The following is a 21020-nucleotide window of genomic DNA, read 5'->3' as shown; positions in this document are numbered from 1 at the left end:
TGTTTATTATTATGTTATTATATTATATTATTATGTTTATTGCTGTAAATTAGCTTTAAAGATTCAGCAATACTTTCTTGTGCTGCCGCACATCTTTCTTTTACGGCTGCACTTCTTTCTTTTGCGGCTGTACTTCGTTCTTTAAGTTTCAATAATTCATTATAATAATCAATTTTTTTTTTATAAAAATCTTTAAAAATAATATTTCTGTCATTAGTGGCTAATGACAGTGTTGCCGCCATAGAATAATAATAATTTAATAAAATACTATCGGTTACGGAGGAACAGCCGATCGACACACACACACAAACACTCGCGCGCACCAGCTGTTATTTTTATATTTATTTTTGTTTTAATTATATTTTGTGTCTTGTGAATTATATAATATGCAAATCAGGTATCGGCGCGTTATCTGCCGCCGCCGGCTCGCCGGTGCGCGTAGCTTAACACGGCTGCCGCAACTTTTGTCTTTCTCCGTACGTCGCCGTGAGAGAGTCCGTTGCGTCATGAACATTACTTTTTAAATATGCACAAATTGCTATTTTTTTTATAATTATTTATATATATTATTATATTTTTTTTACTCTATTGCGTGGGCGCTAATCACCATATATTTGTTACTATATCTTTTTTATATACCGGTGCGAATTGCCATATTTACATTATACTATTCTCATATATTATATTCATTGTCGCAATCGTCGTAGCATTTGCGTCTTTTTATACTTTTATGAATATCTTTGTTGAGTGTGAATTTTTTAGTGTATTATAGGCTAGGTAGCAGCTGGCCAGCAGTGCACCGACAAGCCGTGAGTTATTTTTTATTGCTATTTATTTATTTATTATTATATTATTAGGTATTGATAACATTTACTCTGTTGAGCCAAAAGGGCTATATATTTTTTTATTATTGTGAGGCCAGAAGGGCTTTTCTTTTCTATATTCTATATTAATTATACCAGGTTACTGCTCTAATAGCGTTTTGTTTTATATTATAATTATTGTGTTATTGAGCCAGAAGGGCCATAACTTTTTTTCATTAGACTTTATTATATCTATATTTTATTCTGTTTGGTCATAAGGGCTACACAGTTTTTGATATTTACTGTTTATACACTTGCAATTATTTTATATATTATTATTATATCTGTTTGTGCCGAATCGGCATTTTGGTTAGGCCTATTACTATATATATTTTTACTTGTTGGGCCTAAAGGACCGTATCTTATTTTTTATATTATTATATCATATTTTATACCATATTTTCATTTGAGTAACCTTATTTATTATAGAGTTACCTATTCGTCTTAGATTTAAGTATACACACAAACATATATACACACTTACACACCACTACACTACATAGCTCACTATTATTTGCGCGGCGAACCCAACCAATTCTAGTTGAGCTATATACAATTTACACAATTTTACAAAGATCGGTCGGTGTGTTAGTATAATAACTAATAAGTAGAAGTATTATATAGCGCGAAGTATTTTGGTAACCGGGCGCACGGCCTATTATTGGTCCGTTCCCGGCCCATACATTTTGGTGACCTCGACGTGATATTATCTTATTGTATTGCGTATACTAGCTGCGGGTGTGCCTCGCTCTGAGTGTGCCTCGCTCTGAGTGAAACTCGCTGTAAGTGAATACCCTAGGACGGATGGAAGAGCTTGAAAGTGGAAAGTTTTCAAAAAAGGAAGACCTATCGCTGATTGGTAGTACTGCGAGTCTTCTATCGGGATGAATGATGATAAGGTGGTTGTTGTCGGGAATTGATAAGACGTTCGTGGCGTCCATAATAATATTGTTTATTAAATTATTATTATATATATATGCCTCGATTCCCGGCTTGTGGAAGCCGCCTCCGGCGCCTTCGAGGGGGTCGAGTGAAAATCGTTCCAAGGGAAATTCGGTTGGAAATGGTAGTCGGGTGTCTAGAAATCGGTCACATATATAGTTCAACTCGAGGCTTGCCCGGTTCTTTTTTGAATGTATAAAAATATATAAGTACGAAAAATGGTAATAGAGTGTCTAGCTATCAGTCCTCAGTCGATGCAAATCGATACCTGTGCTGGGCAATCCGACTACAGCGGATTGTTATACCTCCTGACGTCGAAAGTCTGATGTTGTATAGTAGGGGACAAAATTTATGTCGAACGTCATATCTTTTGGGAAAATTGATTTATACACAACTAAATAAGTTTGAAAAATGGTAACTAAGTGTCTAGCTATCAGTCGTTAACCGGTATAATACCGTGTCTTGTCGCATGCCCGGTTCTTTTTTGAATATATATAAAAAATAAATAAGTACGAAAAATGGTAATCGAGTGTCTAGCTATCAGTCCTCATTCGATGCAAATCGATATCTGTGCTGGGCAATTCGCCTACGGCGGATTGTTATACCTCCTGACGTCGAAAGTCTGATGAATTGAAGGCGTAGAAGCATTTTCACCAGTAAAAAAGAATAAACGAGGAAAAGTGAGTATTATATGAAATACAATAATAGTTATTCTTATTACATACGCAAATAAAAAAACCGGTGTCCGTAAAAATCCACTTGGTAAAAAGAAAATTACATAAATGAATGTTATTTTATTGCTATTATAATACAAAGTATAGTTGAATTTTATGAAGATAAATTATTCGAATAATTTTCGGTTATTTTATTTGAGCGAACAAGTTGATTGTCGAGAAATTTTGTTGACATATTTACTACTACAGTCGATTTGTCAAGTTTTTCGAGTTTTCGCTACTCGACTGTACTTATTATTGGTTGTAATTATTACGAAATATTATAATTGAATTGATGATTAAATATTTTTTCATATATTTTGAATAATAAAACAAAGTGCGTTCATTTTTATTTTGGGCCCCAATATTTTTAAATAATATTTTTGTATTTAAAATTTGTATTTTTTTTATTTTAGATTGTTGGTTCACGTGAGCGAGTACGCATTGTCAATATGTACAAGACAATTATTAAGGATAATCCAAATATGTCAATGAGGGAAATGAGGGCGATAATTTCAAAAACAATGGGCGTTGGTGAATCAACAGTACATAGAACCATCAGTAATTACAAGGAAACTAAAACGGTAATATCCCCAAAACGCACGAGAGTAAGAGAACAGATTACTGAAGCGTTCGATGACTTCGATCGGAATGCAGTCCGTAGGCACGTACACAGTATTTGGTTCCGACGCGAAATCCCTACGGTTGATAAAATTCACAAAGCTGTGTCTGATGATAAAGATTTGCCAACCGTATCGCGTACTAGTATGTTTAAATTATTGAAAGAATTAAAATTCCGTTACGTTAAGAGAGGTCGTAACAGTGCTCTAACAGAAAAAACCGAGTTAATACTTTGGCGAAGAAGGTACTTGAGATCAATACGGAACTATCGTGAAGAGAGGGTCGCCATGTGTATTATTTAGACGAAACCTGGGTGAATGCTGGTGACTGTCCAAATTATGAATGGCGTGATACAACAATAACATCCCACCGTGACGCATTCCTAAAGGGAATGTCGACCGGTTCCGTGAATCCGTCTGGCAAAGGCAAGCGTCTAATTGTTCTTCATATAGGGTCCGAAGATGGTTTTGTTGACAATGGATTATTGTGTTTTGAATCCAAGAAGAACTCCCGCGATTACCACGACGAGATGAACGGGCAAACATTTTGCGAGTGGATGGAAAATATTCTACCTCGTCTAAAGGACAACTGCGTTATTGTTATGGACAATGCGTCGTATCATTCAGTTAAGTTGGACAAAGCACCGACTGCGTCAACGAAGAAGGCCGATATTATACAGTGGTTGGAGAATAAAGGGGAAGTGGTGGATAGGACTATGATAATACGAGAACTTTTAGACATCGTAAAAAAAATTAAGCCTCAACATGAGAAATTTGTTATTGATGAAATCGCCAATGCACAAAATAAAACAATTTTACGTCTGCCGCCTTATCATTGCGAGCTTAATCCGATCGAACTTGCTTGGTCATCGATCAAGAATCACGTAAGAATGAACAACACTACATTTAAACTACCTGATGTCAAAAAACTTTTAATAGAAGGCATAGAAAGAGTAGATGCAGATATGTGGAAGAACTTTATAAGACACACGATACTGGAAGAAAATAGGTTTTGGGAAATAGATGACATTATGGACGAGGTGTTTGAAGCGGAGAGACAAAATTTAACTTTAACTATTACTGGAGATACGTCATCTGATTCAGAGTCTGATATGGATTGAACTATTCTTATAATTTGTAAATATATTTGTTTTTAATTACTGTTTTTTTAATATGACCATTTATTTAAATTTATTGTAATTATTTGTATATTTAATAAAGTAAAAATAAAACATTTTATATTACGTATATTATAACCGTAAGTGTTTTATTACGTGTTATTTTTAATTAAATATCTTTACAACATACCTAACATTATTTATATATGATACGACTTAATAATAATAAAATGTATACAGTAAGTATTTTGGTTCAGTAATAGACTGTTGCGATCGTATTGAATTTATTACAGATGCCGTGTATACCGTATTAAAATATAATATTATCGATATAATTCGTAACAATTATTTTGTACATTCTGTATGCACGGCGGCAGCTGACTACTACGACGAGCACCGTCGACAGCCGAACACCACTGACCAATCACAGACCACCTGTCTCCGACGTGGGGGGTCTGAACGTTCCGGCGGCTCAGTATGCATGCGCGCAAGTGGGTCAACTTACGGCGAATAGAGTATATTTGATTCTTTTTTTTTTAATTATTTTAATTATATTTTATACCTACTCACATTTTTTTTTATATTATATACACAAACACACACATACACACGCACAAATATATTTATACGATTTCCTACTTATGTATTGTGGACGTATATTAAATTATATGTATATAGTTAAACCTATTAATATAGTTAAACGTAACGTGTTTTTAAATATTTTATTATTATGTATATATAACAGACTTAACTATAACGTACAAAAAACGAAATATGTGTGATATATAATAAAGTCGTAGGAAATTTACCGACGAATAAACCTTCCGATATATTATAGTACACCGCTATCGACAGATCACTAGACTCTCGACGACGGCAATGAGTACACGCGTAAAATAAAATCGTACGTAAGACTAATATAATGAGGTTATTTATTATGAAGTCATAATGATTCAATGATCTATGACGGAAAAAAAAAATGTCGACATTTTAAGATATAAAATCGCGTAAAAAAAAAATCGAAAAAAAAATGCAAAAAACGACTCGCAGTGTAAATCAAAGCGCCGCCGGAAATACCGCCGGAGCGGGATTCGTTCTCGTTACACCTGCCTAATCCTGTATCCTATCCTAACGCCTAAACCTATCGACTATAGTTCGAGTTGAAAACCGACGTCGAATCTCGAGCACTTGAGCCGTTTCCGAGCCGCGACGAATCGGGCGTCTAGCACCGTTTTACCCACGAAATCCGTACGATTCGACTCCGAACGTGTTTTTTTATTTCTTAGCCCACGACGTCCGTCGAGACATCGTAATTTTTTTAATCACATTTAGCGTAATACATATAAAACATGATTTATTATTCAAAAAAATAACTGAAAGGCAGTGAAATCGTATTCAGGAGATCGGTCAACGCGATCGCGACCCGGAGAAAACAAACGCGTAAAAAGAGAGCACACCGAAGACGCGAAAAACACGTCGAGAACGGCTACTCAAAAGTCGAAATTTTCGGAAAAAAAAAATGATAGGTATTAAAAAATCGCGGGAGCACGATACCGGACGGCCGGGATAAAAACCGCCACGCGGAAAACGGCTTCAACAGTCGCGCGGCCGTCGGCACGGGCGACGGCGGCGACGGGTGAAGCCGTCGGCGATAACAGCGAAAAGGCGATAAGGTCGGAATTTTGTGATTGGCTCTCCGCCAAAGTACCGGCAGCGCTCCGGAGGACAACGAACGAACTCCTTCACGTTTTATTATATTAGACTAGCTGCGGGTGTGCCTCGGTGTGAGTGTGCCTCGCTGTGAGTGAAACTCGCTTTGAGTGAAACTCGCTGTAAGTGAATACCCTAGGACGGATGGAAGAGCTTGAAAGTGGAAAGTTTTCAAAAAAGGAAGACCTGTCGCTGATTGGTAGTACTGCGAGTCTTCTATCGGGATGAATGATGATAAGGCGGTTGTTGTCGGGAATTGATAAGACGTTCGTGGCGTCGATAATAATATTGTTTATTAAATTATTATTATTTATTATATATATATGCCTCGATTCCCGGCTTGTGGAAGCCGCCTCCGGCGCCTTCGAGGGGGTCGAGTGAAAATCGTTCCAAGGGAAATTCGGTTGGAAATGGTAGTCGGGTGTCTAGAAATCGGTCACATATATAGTTCAACTCGAGGCTTGCCCGGTTCTTTTTTGAATGTATAAAAATATATAAGTACGAAAAATGGTAATAGAGTGTCTAGCTATCAGTCCTCACTCGATGCAAATCGATATCTGTGCTGGGCAATCCGCCTACGGCGGATTGTTATACCTCCTGACGTCGAAAGTCTGATGTCGTATAGTAGGGGACAAAATTTATGTCGAACGTCATATCTTTTGGGAAAATTGATTTATACACAACTAAATAAGTTTGAAAAATGGAAACTAAGTGTCTAGCTATCAGTCGTTAACCGGTGTAATACCGTGTCTTGTCGCATGCCCGGTTCTTTTTTGAATATATATAAAGAATAAATAAGTACGAAAAATGGTAATAGAGTGTCTAGCTATCAGTCCTCACTCGATGCAAATCGATATCTGTGCTGGGCAATCCGCCTACGGCGGATTGTTATACCTCCTGACGTCGAAAGTCTGATGTCGTATAGTAGGGGAAAAAGTTTAAGTCGAACGAAGTGTTATAACGTCCCATCTACGTCCTATTTACTGCGTCGAATGGCAGACTATGTGGGCGCAAATTATGAAATCTGAATTTTTTATTTGCTAAAAATTGAATATACTTTAAGTGTTACCAAACCCCTCAGGTAGGCAATCCGACTGCGTCGGATCGCGGACGATGTGAGCATTATGAGTTATTATAAGTGAAATAATCCACAATACATTTATCACATCAGGTTGTAATTAAATATTAGTGTGCATACCCGATCTATATGACTTTAATAAATATTCCATACGTACACACTACACATATTGTGTTTACATATTATATAATATATACTATAAATAATATAATATAACATACTCGGTAGTAGTCGATAAGTACTATTACAAAAAACATAATAACAAAGCTGATACCAAAACACGTATATTTAACACTCGCAATATTCAAAAAAAAAAAAAAAAATAGTACATAAATGTTGAAATACTGCTTTTTATTAGTCGAGTAATAAAAAAAATATACCGACGTCGCCGGCAAAATCATATAAAAATAAAAAAAACAATGGAAAAAAAATGCAAAAAATGACTCGCAGTGTTAATCAAAGCGCCGCCGGGAACGTCGCCGGAGCGGGATTCGAACACGTTACTCCTGCCTAAATCCTATCCTATCCTAACGCCTAATCCTATCGACTACAGTTTGAGTTGTAAACCGACGTCAAATCTCGAGCACTTAAACCGTTTCCGAACCGTCACCGAATTCGCGTCGTAATCGTTTAATTCGTATTTCATTACACACACACACACACACACACAGACATTCTCGTTGATTTTCTTTAAAATATATTTGTAAATATCTGAAATATCCGTTCGATGTGTATTTTATTCATTATTTATATTTATTATATTATTATATATACGTATTAAACGACTTTTTTCTCACGCCCAATCGCTAATATATCGCCAATATAAAATATCGTAAATCACGCGAACACGGGAAAACTCGGAAAACGCTATAAAATCCGTATAAAAGTGAAATATATAATAATAATAATAGTAATAGTATAGTTGTCCAACATATATTTTTGATAACCGACCGGACGCGATAACGGCGACCGGAGCGCATTCTTTTTTCCGTTTTAGGAACTGCGGCGAGTACAGCAAGCGCACTCAAGTGTTTTTCGGGCGAAACGCTTGCGGTTTTATAATATAAGACTAGCTGCCCGTGTGCCTCGGTGTGAGTGTGCCTCGGTGTGAGTGTGCCTCGGTGTGAGTGTGCTTCGCTGTGAGTGTGCCTCGCTGTGAGTGTGCATCGCTGTGAGTGTGCATCGCTGTGAGTATGCCTCGCTGTGAGTATGCCTCGCTGTGAGTGTGCATCGCTGTGAGTGTGCCTCGCTGTGAGTGTGCCTCGCTTTGAGTGAAACTCGCTGTAAGTGAATACCCTAGGACGGATGGAAGAGCTTGAAAGCGGAAAGTTTTCAAAAAAAGAAAGATTTGGCGGTAATAAGTCCGCGGTGTTGGTACCACTGATTAGTAATACTGCGAGTCTTCTATCGGGATGATGATAAGTTGTCGATTGTTTGGCGGTATTCTTTCGAATGTGAAAAGTTTTTGAAAGTCGAGATTGAGACGTAGACTTTTGAGTGTCTAGCTATCAGCCCTCTACCGGTGTAAATCGATAACCGGCTGCGGAATCCGCCTACGGCGGATTGTCTGACCTCCTGGCGTCGAAAGTAGGAAAAAATGTTATAGTCGAATGTCGTCTTTTGAGCGTTGAATAATCAGTAATCACTCGTGAAAATAAATTTATATGCAACTACTATGCCTACCAGGTAGGCAATCCGACTGCGTCGGATCGCGGACCCCGTCGGCGCAATAAGTGAAATCAAAATGTTGTATGAACTCAACTTTCAAAAAGCTTTAAGGAAAACCAAACCAGCCAGGTAGGCGATCCGCCTACGTCGGATCGCAGACAATGTCGGCGCAATCAGTGAAATAAGAACTTTTCTCTAACCCCCGTTTCGATAAAATACTAACATCAGCCAATACACTCGTTAATATTATATATTATTATTAAATATAATACACGTGATTAAATTTGCAATGTATCGTGTTAAAAAAATTAAATATTACATACAATCGCATGTATTTTATTAGGTAGATATTATATAAAACATTAGAAATATAATTTATTTAATTATTTAATGTTTATTACATAATCGGTGTAACAATAATTTGTGTACAGATGAGGAGAGTATGAGTTTTACACATATAATACACTTATAACATATCATGTTTGTAACGTTTAAGTCCACCAGAACATTGTCAATGTACAATTATTATGATAAAAAAAAAAAATATAAGTAATATCATTTATGTTTAAAATTATTTTACTATTATTGTAATGTATTCGATTCTTTTTTTTTTAATAATTTTAATTATATTTGATACCTACTCACATTTTTTTTCATAGTACATACACAAACACACGCACAAATATATTTATACGATTTCCTACTTATATATTGTGGACGTATATTAAATTATATGTATATAGTTAAACCTATTAATATCGTTAAACGTAACGTGTTTTTAAATATTTTATTATTATGTATGTATAACAGACTTAACTATAACGTACAAAAAACGAAATATGTGTGATATATAATAAAGTCGTAGGAAATTTACCGACGAATAAACCTTCCGTTATATCAGTCGGTTATATCAGTCCGTTATATCGACAGATCACTGGACTCTCGACAACGGCAATGAGCACACGCGTAAAATAAAATCGTACGTAAAACCAATATAATGAGGTTATTTATTATTAAGTCATAATAATTCAACGATCTATGACGGAAAAAAAAAAATGTCGAAATTTTAAAATATAAAATCGCGTAATAAAAAAAATCGAAAAAAAGTGCAAAAAATGTGGGCGGCCGTGTCAATCAAAGCGCCGCCGGAATTACCGCCGGAGCGGGATTCGTTCTCGTAACACCTGCCTAATCCTATGTCCTATCCTAACGCCTAAACCTATCGACTACAGTCCGAGTCGAAGACCGACGTCGAATCTCGAGCACTTGAGCCGTTTCCGAGCCGCGACGAATCGGGCGTCTAGCACCGTTTTTTACCCACGAAATCCGTACGATTCGACTCTAAACGCGTTTTTTTATTTGTTCGCGACATCGTAATGTTTTCAATCACATTTAGCATAACATATATATTTTATTTTATCCAAAGAATTAATTCCCACGTCATATTAAAAAAAAAAAATTATATAAATCATACAACGTATTACAATACGTGATATGCGTATTAGCACGCAAAAATCGTAATCGAGAGATCGGTCAACGCGATCGCGACCCCGAGAAAACGAACTAAAACGACGCGGTAAAAACATCGCGGGACGGCGGTGTGATAAGAGCGGGCTTCGATAACGGCGGAAGGGCGATAAGAATCGTAATTTTCCGATTGGCTCTCCGCTAAAGAAGAACCGCTTCACGTTTTATTATATTAGATTTTATATATTTTTAAATCTTATATTTCTATGGTATTTTTAATTGGTATATGGTATATTTTATAGTTGCGTAACTGCATAGTGATTAATATTTCAAATCATTAATCTATTATCTTTTATTGCGAATTTAAGTCTGAGCTTATTATAAATATTATTATCAATTTATCGTATATAGCAATTTGAATTTTAATTTGATATCCTATTATTATTGATACTATATATATATGTATATAACCGTGTTCAGTTGAATCGGCTATCGCAGCAAACAAAGATATTACGCAGTAGTTAAACAGATAGCACAGCTGCGTTTTACATGGACCTAAAGATAGGTACGGGAGCTACGTTGTCTGGTAGCCATAGTATGCTACGATCATCTCACATACGCCAGATCATAAATGCATAATAGCGTGAGAAAACGGTGACGCATATGGTACATAGGCAAGAAGAGTCGTGAGAAATAAGACAGGGGACACCTACTATTTAAGGAGGTCCTGGGGAGGACTCCGACGGATGTGATTTATCATAGTTAGTCATGAACACCTTCAGGCCAGTCTACATCAAAATCTTGTCATTTGGACTTAGTTTATTTTTTCAATTGTCAGACACACAAATATTTGTCAATAAAAAGCACTGAAATATCGCACGTACGCCTGAATCCAACAATGCGTAGTTCGTGTGAATATTACGATGTACATGTAATGATGTTGCATGGGAAACTGACTATATAAGAGAGCTCTGGATAGGACTTTTTCAAACATTGTTTATCACAGTTAGAGCAAACACCTTCATGCCTATTTTATTATATTTAATCTATGTCAGAATTTTGTCACTACAACTTACCTTAACGCCACCGGTTTCTTTAACTGACCATTGCCATCCCATGGTTTTGGGTGTTTTTATAGTTGTTTTTATGCAATTTGTATGGCTAAAAATCTTGCCGGGATACATTGAAAAGGCAATTTGAATCATTTTATCGTTAGTCGTAAATTTATCAAACGATTTTTCAGGTTTTTTTTTATAACAATAATTGCATTTTTTCTTCGAACGCTGATACGTGACCGTCTGTAATGATCTAAAAAATATTGCTTGCAAGGTAAAACAAATGGTAGCTGAAATCTTTGGTGATATATTACCATTAAAAATTAAAAATAGCAACTCTATTAAGATTCTTGAAAAAAAATTGATACTTTGGCTATTGCAAGAACAATTTTTTTTTACATAAAACTAGAATATATTATTATATTATATAAACAAAGAAGAAAAATAATAATAAATAGGGCTCGGATGTTTATGCACTTAAGACTACTGTAATATGCATGCATTTATGCACTAAAAAATTACGAAATATGCAAACAAAATATGCGCTAAAAATTATAAAATATGCATTTTTAGTCAATAAAAACACAAAAAAATGTATTACAATTCATAAAACAAAAATTAGTTAGTTCATTTTATTACATTATTAAATTATCAGCGTTACACTGTGATACAATAGTTTTTTTAATTTGATCAAACTTGTAGCTGCGTCTGTTATCGGAAAGTAAATTTTTGTAACGTGAAAAACTTCGTTCTACATCTACCGACGTTATTGGAGCATACTTGAAGAATGCAAGATCCTCAACCTTCAAATCTTGTTCTATTCCTTCCATAGTATCAACTTCACCAGAATGTATTTTAGAAATCTGTACCAAAGTTTTAAACCCAGCATTCTTTTCAATTACGTTCTGAAATTTGTCGTAAATTTCTTTTCCCACTTTTCCATTAGCCATTTTGAGGGTTTCTCTAGTATTATTGACAACATTAATTGATTCAAACAAAGTTAATCCAGATGATTCTAATTTAGTTATATTGACTGGTAAACATCTAAAGTTGGACTGAATGAATGTTAAGTTTGGGCCTAAATTTGGCTCAGCCATAATGCTAATACTTTTTTCGATTGAAACTGCGTCATCTGGGTTTAATTTTGAAAATACATTTTGTATAGTTGTAAAATTATCAGAATAGTAAAATGCCGCCTCTAACCATGTTCCCCAACGTGTTATTATAGGCACCGGAGGTAGAGGAATACCAGAAGCTTCTGTTTTAAAAATCTCTAAACGTGATGGTGCTTTCAAAAATACTTTTTTAACGTTTGACACAAGTCCGTCTACATTATTGAATTCTCCACGAATTGTTTCCGCTACTCTATGATGTGCATGTGCAAGACAGGTGACGTGCACCATTTTTGAATAAAGCGCTTTTAACGAATTTGCAGCTTTAATCATATAGGGGGCGGCATCAGTAACAAATAAAAGAACATCATCGTGACGAATACCTTCTGGCCATAACAGAAACATCGATTGATCAAAAACTTTACTAATTGTGAAGTAATTTGCTTTATCTAACTCTTCAGAGTTCAATAAATACAATTTACCCGGCGTATTTTTATCAAGAATACCAATAATCACGTTTGCTACGTAGCGGCCTTCGCAATCTGTTGTTTCGTCTATAGAAACAAATATTTTTTTGCCAACGACATCATTCCTAATTTTTTTAATTGTTTCTTCATAACAATCAGTTAAATAATTTTTGCATAAAGTTGACTCTTCTGGTATTTCTTTACCTGTATATTTTGTTAAAAAATTACGAAATATTTTATTATTCACCTTGTGGAAAGGGATATTGGCTCCAAGAAACGCTCTACACATATCCATGTAAAATGATGATTTTTTACCGACCACATTGGAAATTAGTTGTTGTGACTGAGTTTGTTTCTGTTGATCAGCTGTGCGAATATGTTTGGCTGTCTTCAAGTGTTTTTCGACGGTAAAGCGACGTTCAGATCCAACTTTAATTTCACACACTTTACAATACAAAACTGTTCCATCCGTAGAAAAAACATCGTTTCCAAACTCGTCTACAAAACTTTTAAGACGAATTGAACAAGACGACTTACATTTCGGCATTTTTAAATAAAAGTACAACTGACCGCGGAAAAATATAAATAATAATAGGTACTCTTAACGACCAACCGGGAAACACGGCGATTAAAATCGTACTAATACGTGGCCTGGTCGTCGCCACATACTCATGGCATGAAGTGTATACAAAATTCTATTATTAAATCGTTATCTAATAAATATTCCAGACAAGCACGATATAAAAATACCTAATAAGGAACATTATTAATACGTAAATTTAATATTTACGTTAAATTGTCTTGAAATATGCATTTATATTCTTAAAATCAAAAATTATGCATTTAAAATACAAAACCACTAAATATGCAAAATAAAAATAGCATTATTTTATTCAGTAGAACATGAATCAAATTTGTATCCAGGTTAGCAATAAATTGGATAAATAGAAAAAAATATGCAATTTCATAAACATCCGAGCCCTAATAATAAATAAATATGTACCTATTCAACTATATTGATATTGTAGTTATGAGAAACATTATTAGATTTATTTTAATATTATTATTAGGTATACTTCCGTGTTATCTCGACTACCTCCGTAGACCGTAATTTATTAATAAATATATATTCCCGCGTTGTAATCTATATCATTGTAATGTACAATATTTAATTTTGTCTTCGATGTACAATGTATCTACCTACTATAAACCAATTAGTTGACTTTAACCATTTTATGTTGGTTTTTATTTCGTCAGTCATTCGACAATCGTCCTATTTTTCGTATTAGCGCTACGTCTAGTTAAATATACCGTCTAGTCAATATGAATTTTTTAATGTACCATCGTCCGAGAAGGAGGCTGTTAATTTTCTCCAAGAACGCGGAGTGTTGCCAAGTGCAAGGATTTGTCCAAACGATCACTTGGCAAAATTGTATTTTTGAAAAGAAATCTTTTGGAAATGTAATATTAAAAAATGCCAAAAAAAGGTAAATATACGTAATAGTAATTGGTTTGCGAAATCACGAATATCGTTTACGGCTGCTGTGCGATTTATATATTGGTGGTCAAATGAAATGACTAGTATTAAGTGGTGTGAACAAGACCTTAATATGAGTGAAAATATAGTTATTGACTGGAATAATTACTTACGTGAAGTATGTGCAATGGCGATTGAAAATAAACCACAGGGGAAATTTTTCGTAATTGCTGAAAGTTTGTTCGAGGGTACTTCCCGAACAGTGGATATTCGAAGGAATTTGTCGCGAGACAAAAGAGTCATTTTTATTAAAAGTACCTGACAGAAAAACAGGAACTCTACTTACGGCGATCAAAAACAACATTCAGGAAGGTACCACAATCTATTCAGATTGTTGGCGTGCATATAACATCGAATTATTAAAATCATCCGGCTTCCATCACTATGCTGTCAATCATACATAAAATTTTGTTGACCCAACCACAGGAGCACACACCCAAACGATTGAACGCCTTTGGGGATCGGCAAAGTGGCGAAACAAAAACCATAGGGGAACAGCTTGCCATCATCTAGATTCATACCTGACAGAATTTGTTTGGCGACAAAACCTTGGTAACGATCCACCGTTTAATAAAATTTTAATGGATATTAAAACCTGCTTTCCTCCTCAAAAAAATTATTAACTACAGTTTTTATTTATTTTTTATATTATATTATTACAATTTTTTCTATACAAATTGTTGTGCTATTATATACATTTTTTAAAATGTTTATGTATTTTATCGTGTTTCAAAATAGATTTATATTATTATTCAGAATTTTTGATGTTTCTAAAACGTTTTAAATAAACATAACAGTTTTTATTTATAGAATATGTGATGAGCCGATAACGATTATTATAGTTTTTTTACTATATTTACAATAGTCAATAACCGCGCGTTGTCTGTTTATCTATTATATTATTGATATTTACGCGTTCTCGTCTTGCGAACTATCGGGACACCCGGACACAATTGGATGTAATCTAGTATATTATTATATCATCGACCATCGTGCGACATGCGTACCTAAGCAATAATAGTATATACTCCGGCCCACGAGAGATCAGTACCGTCACGCGCATGCAGAATGACCAGCAGCGACGGCGCGGAACCTGATTTCCCACGATTGAGTGGGAGATGCGCGAAATCGGACACGTTTTGGTCGAATAGCGGTACTGATCTCTCGTGGGCCGGAGTATAGTTAATGTATAATATAGTATAGGTACTTATCGTTTTTTAACTACACTGCAAATATACAAATATAATATGGAAGATTCTCTGCGATCAAGCAATTATATAAACACCAACAAAAGTATGATCACTAAAAATAAGGTATGTGTATAATATTTATTTTATTAGCTATAATATAATGTCCTAGGACATAACTAGTTTTAGTTTTTTAATATGTCCAGCTATAATAATATTTATAGGTACCTATCTTAATAATTAATTATGCGTCTAAGGTAGGTTTATAATAATATATACATAATATAATATATTATATATGAACGAAGCATTAGGACCAGGCATCGAAAACATGTTAGCTTTCATAAGAAAGACCGACCTATGTAATACAATTTAAACTTTATTCCGTTAACGCGCGATAACTATATAATATTAATTATTAGTTAGTAATTAGTAGAAATTCCACATAATTTACACCATATTAATTGAATAATTTTAGTTCTAGAAACCATTCATTATGTAAAAAACTAATAACATTTGCTGTTGATGTTTTTAATAAGTTCAATAACAAAAAATATATATGTATAATTTACGGGGTGATCCTTTTATTATGAACCACTCATTATTTCAAAAAATATTCATGTTTTGAAAACATTTTTTTACATAGTTTCAAGTTGTTAAAAAAAATCAACGATTTTATTAAAAAATTATATTTTTTAAACTTTAAATACTTATAAGTTATAACTCATAAACTACTGGCCCTAAATTCGATTTTTATGAATCAAAATACTCAGAAAATTATTCTGCTATGGAATATGAAATTAAAACTATGTTGTCATTCAAAAAAGTAAAAAACTTATAATAAATTTATATATGTAATAATATTTATATCAATTATATCATATTTTGTTTGTTATGTATAGACTTGGGTATTATAAGTTGTACAATGTAAAAACATTATTGTCGATATTCAGTACAAGTGAGGCAGGGCAAGCAGAAAAATAAATAAAAAACATAGAAGTAATAACTTATATGATTTAAATGCAAAAAAATTAAAGAACCAAACTTAAGGGGATTCCACACTAACACTTTTTAGAGTAAAATAGACCTATACGCGTTCCAACGTACTAACTTGAGTTTTACTCCGATAATAATTTTGAAAACATATTTGAATTTATTATGAAGTATATTTTGAATCCTTCGAATCAGAATAGTAAAAAAAAAAATTTAAAACTATTTATCTCCATTATAATTTTTAAGAATACAAGTTTTTTTTCTAAATTTCAAGTGAGGTTTTTTCTTTTTAAGAATAATAAATTAAAAATGTGGCTCGAAGGATTCAAAGTTGATTGAACAACAAAACAAAATTTGTTTTCAAAATTATTATCGGAGTAAAACTCAAGTCGGTATGTTGGAATTCGTTAAGGTCTATGATTTACAACATTTCGCGACGAAATAAATTTGTTGTTAGGCATAATGTGACATGTGCATGCGAGTGCGAGTGCGCAACGCTTATCTAGCTCGCCGTCGGTCGCACTATCGGAAATCTAAATATAATATAACCCGAATATTACCGATAATGATCGAAGATAATTATTGTCGCCGTCGCGCGTCGCTGACTATAATATTATAATAATATATAATATTATATTACATGGCACACGCGCATTCACGCTCAAACGGCGATTATCAGATATTCAGATCTTTATTCTTTAGTGCACATATAATAGTAGCATAATATACTATTATAGTTTTAAAGTTGTAGTTGCACTTAGTTTTTGTAAGTCTAGAAATTTTCCAATTTTTGAAAAATGGGAAAATTTAAAAATAAGTGTTTGTCAAAACGAAAAAAAATGAAAGGCAATGGATTTAATTTCATAAAAAAAATAGTGGAGATATCAAACGACGGCTTAGTTGATTTGTAAGTTAATTTGTATTGAATTATTTATTTTAAGTTATGAGTGAAGCAAGTTATGTGTATCATTGTATACAAAAAACGATTCTGAACGAAGACGATTTGTCAGTCTAGGATATTTTATTTATTTATTTTATATCTAAAACCGTTTGATAGTAAATCACAATTTCACTAGTGAATTTTTAATTTAGACGCTCGTAAAAATGTTTAAATTGACTTATGCTCGATTTTTTTATAATTATTATAATCAAAACTTATGGACAACCTTGTATTAAATTTTCAATTCTTTGCTATGAATCCAAGAAAATTTATACATTTTGAACTACAGAATAATTTGCAAATATTCGCGATTTTGACGAATTTTCTCAATATTTGAACTTCAAACGCTTATAAAAAAATTGTGATAAGTACAACTTATGAGAAACCTTGTATTTAATTTTCAAAAAGGTTTGGCCAAAAATATTGAGAATTTTTCCCTTTTGACTCCCCGAAGGTTTTAGCCTCAAACGATTTTTGATATTTATTTTTATTCAAAAAGTATTAGCTGTAAAAATGTGATACTTCCACCAGCTGTTTAAAGTGACATTTTAATCACAGGATTTTTTTTTCAAAATATTTTGTTAATTGTTCAGCTTTATATGTCGGTTATTTTGTAGTTGAAAATTCATAATTTTTTTTGTATTCATATGAAAATGTAATACAAGGTTGTCCATAAGTTAATTTCGTCCTCCGACACAAAAACACACATCATTGTAAAATCAATATATTCATCACTCCGTTCAGAATCTAAAAACAAATTTTGAAATTAGGTTAAAATTAACCTAGTAGCAGATCGTAAAGTGTTTGATTTTTTTTAAAAAAAATACAAAAACAGATAACATTTATCTAAATCAAACGCCAATTTATTCATAAAATTTCAAGAATATATTTTAGATTATTCATAAGCTTTATATATTTTTATCGTTATAACTAGAATCTCAAATTCAGCTTCGAATAATTCCATCCCAACTGCTGTAAAAGAAAACATCCATGGAAAATATTCAAATACGTTTACTCCAGACGATATGACATTGGCTGTACCGTTGAACAATGTACATGATGTTTCAAATTTAACTGTTGATGGAAATAATATATTCGGCACTTCTTCACCCAAAGAAAAAAGATTAATAGATTCTTCATCTTTTCTTAACTCAGATGCACATTTATCGCCAATTTATGAAAAAAGTAGTACATCATCACTCCAAAATAATAGTATGGAAATAGAAATTTGTGGAAGAAGAGTAGTAAATATATCACACTTATTTCAAGAAATCAAAAGTATTGATAACCACAAACCACTTGACTGTGGATTTAAAAATATGATATTAATTGGTGAAAGAAAGCTTGGCCTAAAATCATTTTTTAGCTTCAAATGTTGTATGTGTAATATTAAAAAAACTATATCGTCCGAAAATGAAGATCTTATGGCTATAAATACTTCGGCAATAATAGGTACATTGAATATTGGATGTGGTTTCAGTCAATTACAAGAAATTATGTCTGCAATGGAAATAACTACTTTAAATCACAAAACGTACCAAAATGAGCATGATCGGATTTGCAAAGGATACGAAATAGCTGCGTTAAAAGCAATGGATAATGCGGCTAAAGATGAAGCAGAATTGGCTATAAAAAATGGAGAAGTAGACGCCGATGGAATGCCATTAATTACAGTTGTAGCTGATGGGAGTTGGTGTAAGAGATCGTACCGAACAATGTACAATTCACCATCTGGAATGGTAATTACAATTACATAAGTTTTACATAGAAATTAGTAATAGTATACTTTTTGATGAGGACATAAACAAATTAAACATTGTTACTAGTAAGGTATAATCTATTATTAGAATGATTAAAAAATTAACAATAAGTTTTTTAGTAAAAATATAGTATTACACTTCATTCAAGCCATACCTCTCTCTAAATATATATAATATATTATGTATATAATCGAATCACGATTACTCGAAATTTTTTTATCGTTTGTATATATTGTATTTATGTGGTTATTTGAATTAATTTTTATCAAAAAAATTGCATTTAAAAATGTCATTATGTGCAAAAAAATTATAGTAATAAACGTAAAAGTTTTGAATTACAACTAAATAACTACCTAGCTAAAATCGTTATATTTCGTATTTAATGTCATCCAAATTTGAAAACGCATCATTGTGAAATTAATAAATTCATTACTTTTTTAAATTCATTCAAAAATAATTGTTAATTAATTAAACAAATAATTTATTTGTATTCGTATTGTGTTTATTTGTGTAGGCAGCCATCGTTGGGTATCGAACTAAAAAAGTGTTGTTCATGGGCGTAAAGAATAAATTTTGTTCGACATGTGCCAGAACTAAAAATGGAGATAAGCCAAAAAATCATACATGTTTCAAAAACTGGAAAACGTCAGATGGATCGTCAGGAATGGAAGCATCAATAATAGTAGAAGGATTCAAAGAAAGTGAACAAGTACATGGAATACGATATCATAAATTTATTGCTGATGGAGATAGTAATGTTTATAAGCGCATTTTAGATTCACGCCCGTATAAAAATCTTACAATTCAAAAAGTTGAATGTAGAAATCATCTTTTAAGAAATTTGTGTAAAAAATTAAGAGATATGTGTCCTAAAAGAGATGCTGGAAAATTAGTTCACAGAAAGCTACTTCAAAATAATATATTACGTATAAGAAAAGGTATAGTTACAGCAATTAAGTATAGAAAAGAAAATAAACATTCAGAAATAGATTTACAAAATGATATTTTAAATTGTGTCGACCACGTATTTGGTCAGCATACTAAATGTGCGGCTTATTTTTGTGAAACGGTCAATGATCCAAATATTACAAACGCTCAATGTACAAATTTCACTGAAAAAATGAAAGCTACAGATCCTAATTTTTACTCAACAATAATGAAACATATCCGTTATTTAGCCAGGCATAGTCGTAGTTTGATTGAAAACGTCGATAGTAACGTTGTCGAGTCACTAAATGGAATTATTGCGAAATTAATAGGAGGGAAAAGGGTAAATTGTGCAATGTCTGGGTCTTATCAAGGTCGATGCTCTGCAGCGACTGTAATAAAAAATACCAAACGTCCCTTATACACGTTGCATAAAGTTTTATTACATCGCAGTCCAAATAAAAAGTGTCCATCGTCAATATTAGAATTAAATCGCCTTAAAAAACGCAACAGACAAAATGAACTGAGACAAAAAAAATATCGCAAAAAATTAAAATATGTAAATGACTCTGCAGATCCATCATACGGAAATAATGCCCAAAAACCGGATATGACTGAAAATGAGTATGAAGAAGAAAAAAAAATTTTTTTAAATAACTTAAAAATAATAGCCGATAATCGCATAAATATTGAAAGAGAAACAGTCGATCAAACAAATTCCACTAAATGGTTTGAATTAAGGAGGAATATAATTACAGCCTCAAACTTTGGAAGAATTATTGCATTACGCCCAGACACTGGATGCGAAGGAGTGTTAAAAAGTTTACTTTACTCTACAAATCTCGATACCAAAGCCCTGGAAT

At 33.1% G+C, this 21020-nt stretch overlaps 1 protein-coding gene across 1 annotated transcript; it reads left to right on the top strand.

Moving 5' to 3' along the window:
- Window positions 1-3530: 3530 nt before the first annotated feature.
- Window positions 3531-4259, top strand: LOC132925906 (uncharacterized). The gene has a single exon (XM_060990264.1). The coding sequence runs from the start codon at window positions 3531-3533 to the stop codon at window positions 4257-4259; it is 729 nt and encodes a 242-aa protein (XP_060846247.1).
- Window positions 4260-21020: the final 16761 nt, after the last annotated feature.

The sequence above is a fragment of the Rhopalosiphum padi genome, chromosome 3 (assembly GCF_020882245.1).
Source record: "Rhopalosiphum padi isolate XX-2018 chromosome 3, ASM2088224v1, whole genome shotgun sequence".
In the NCBI taxonomy this organism is placed as follows: Eukaryota; Metazoa; Arthropoda; class Insecta; order Hemiptera; family Aphididae; genus Rhopalosiphum; species Rhopalosiphum padi.
The sequence above is the reverse complement of the archived record's forward strand: the minus strand, read 5'-3'. Positions and strand labels throughout refer to the sequence as shown.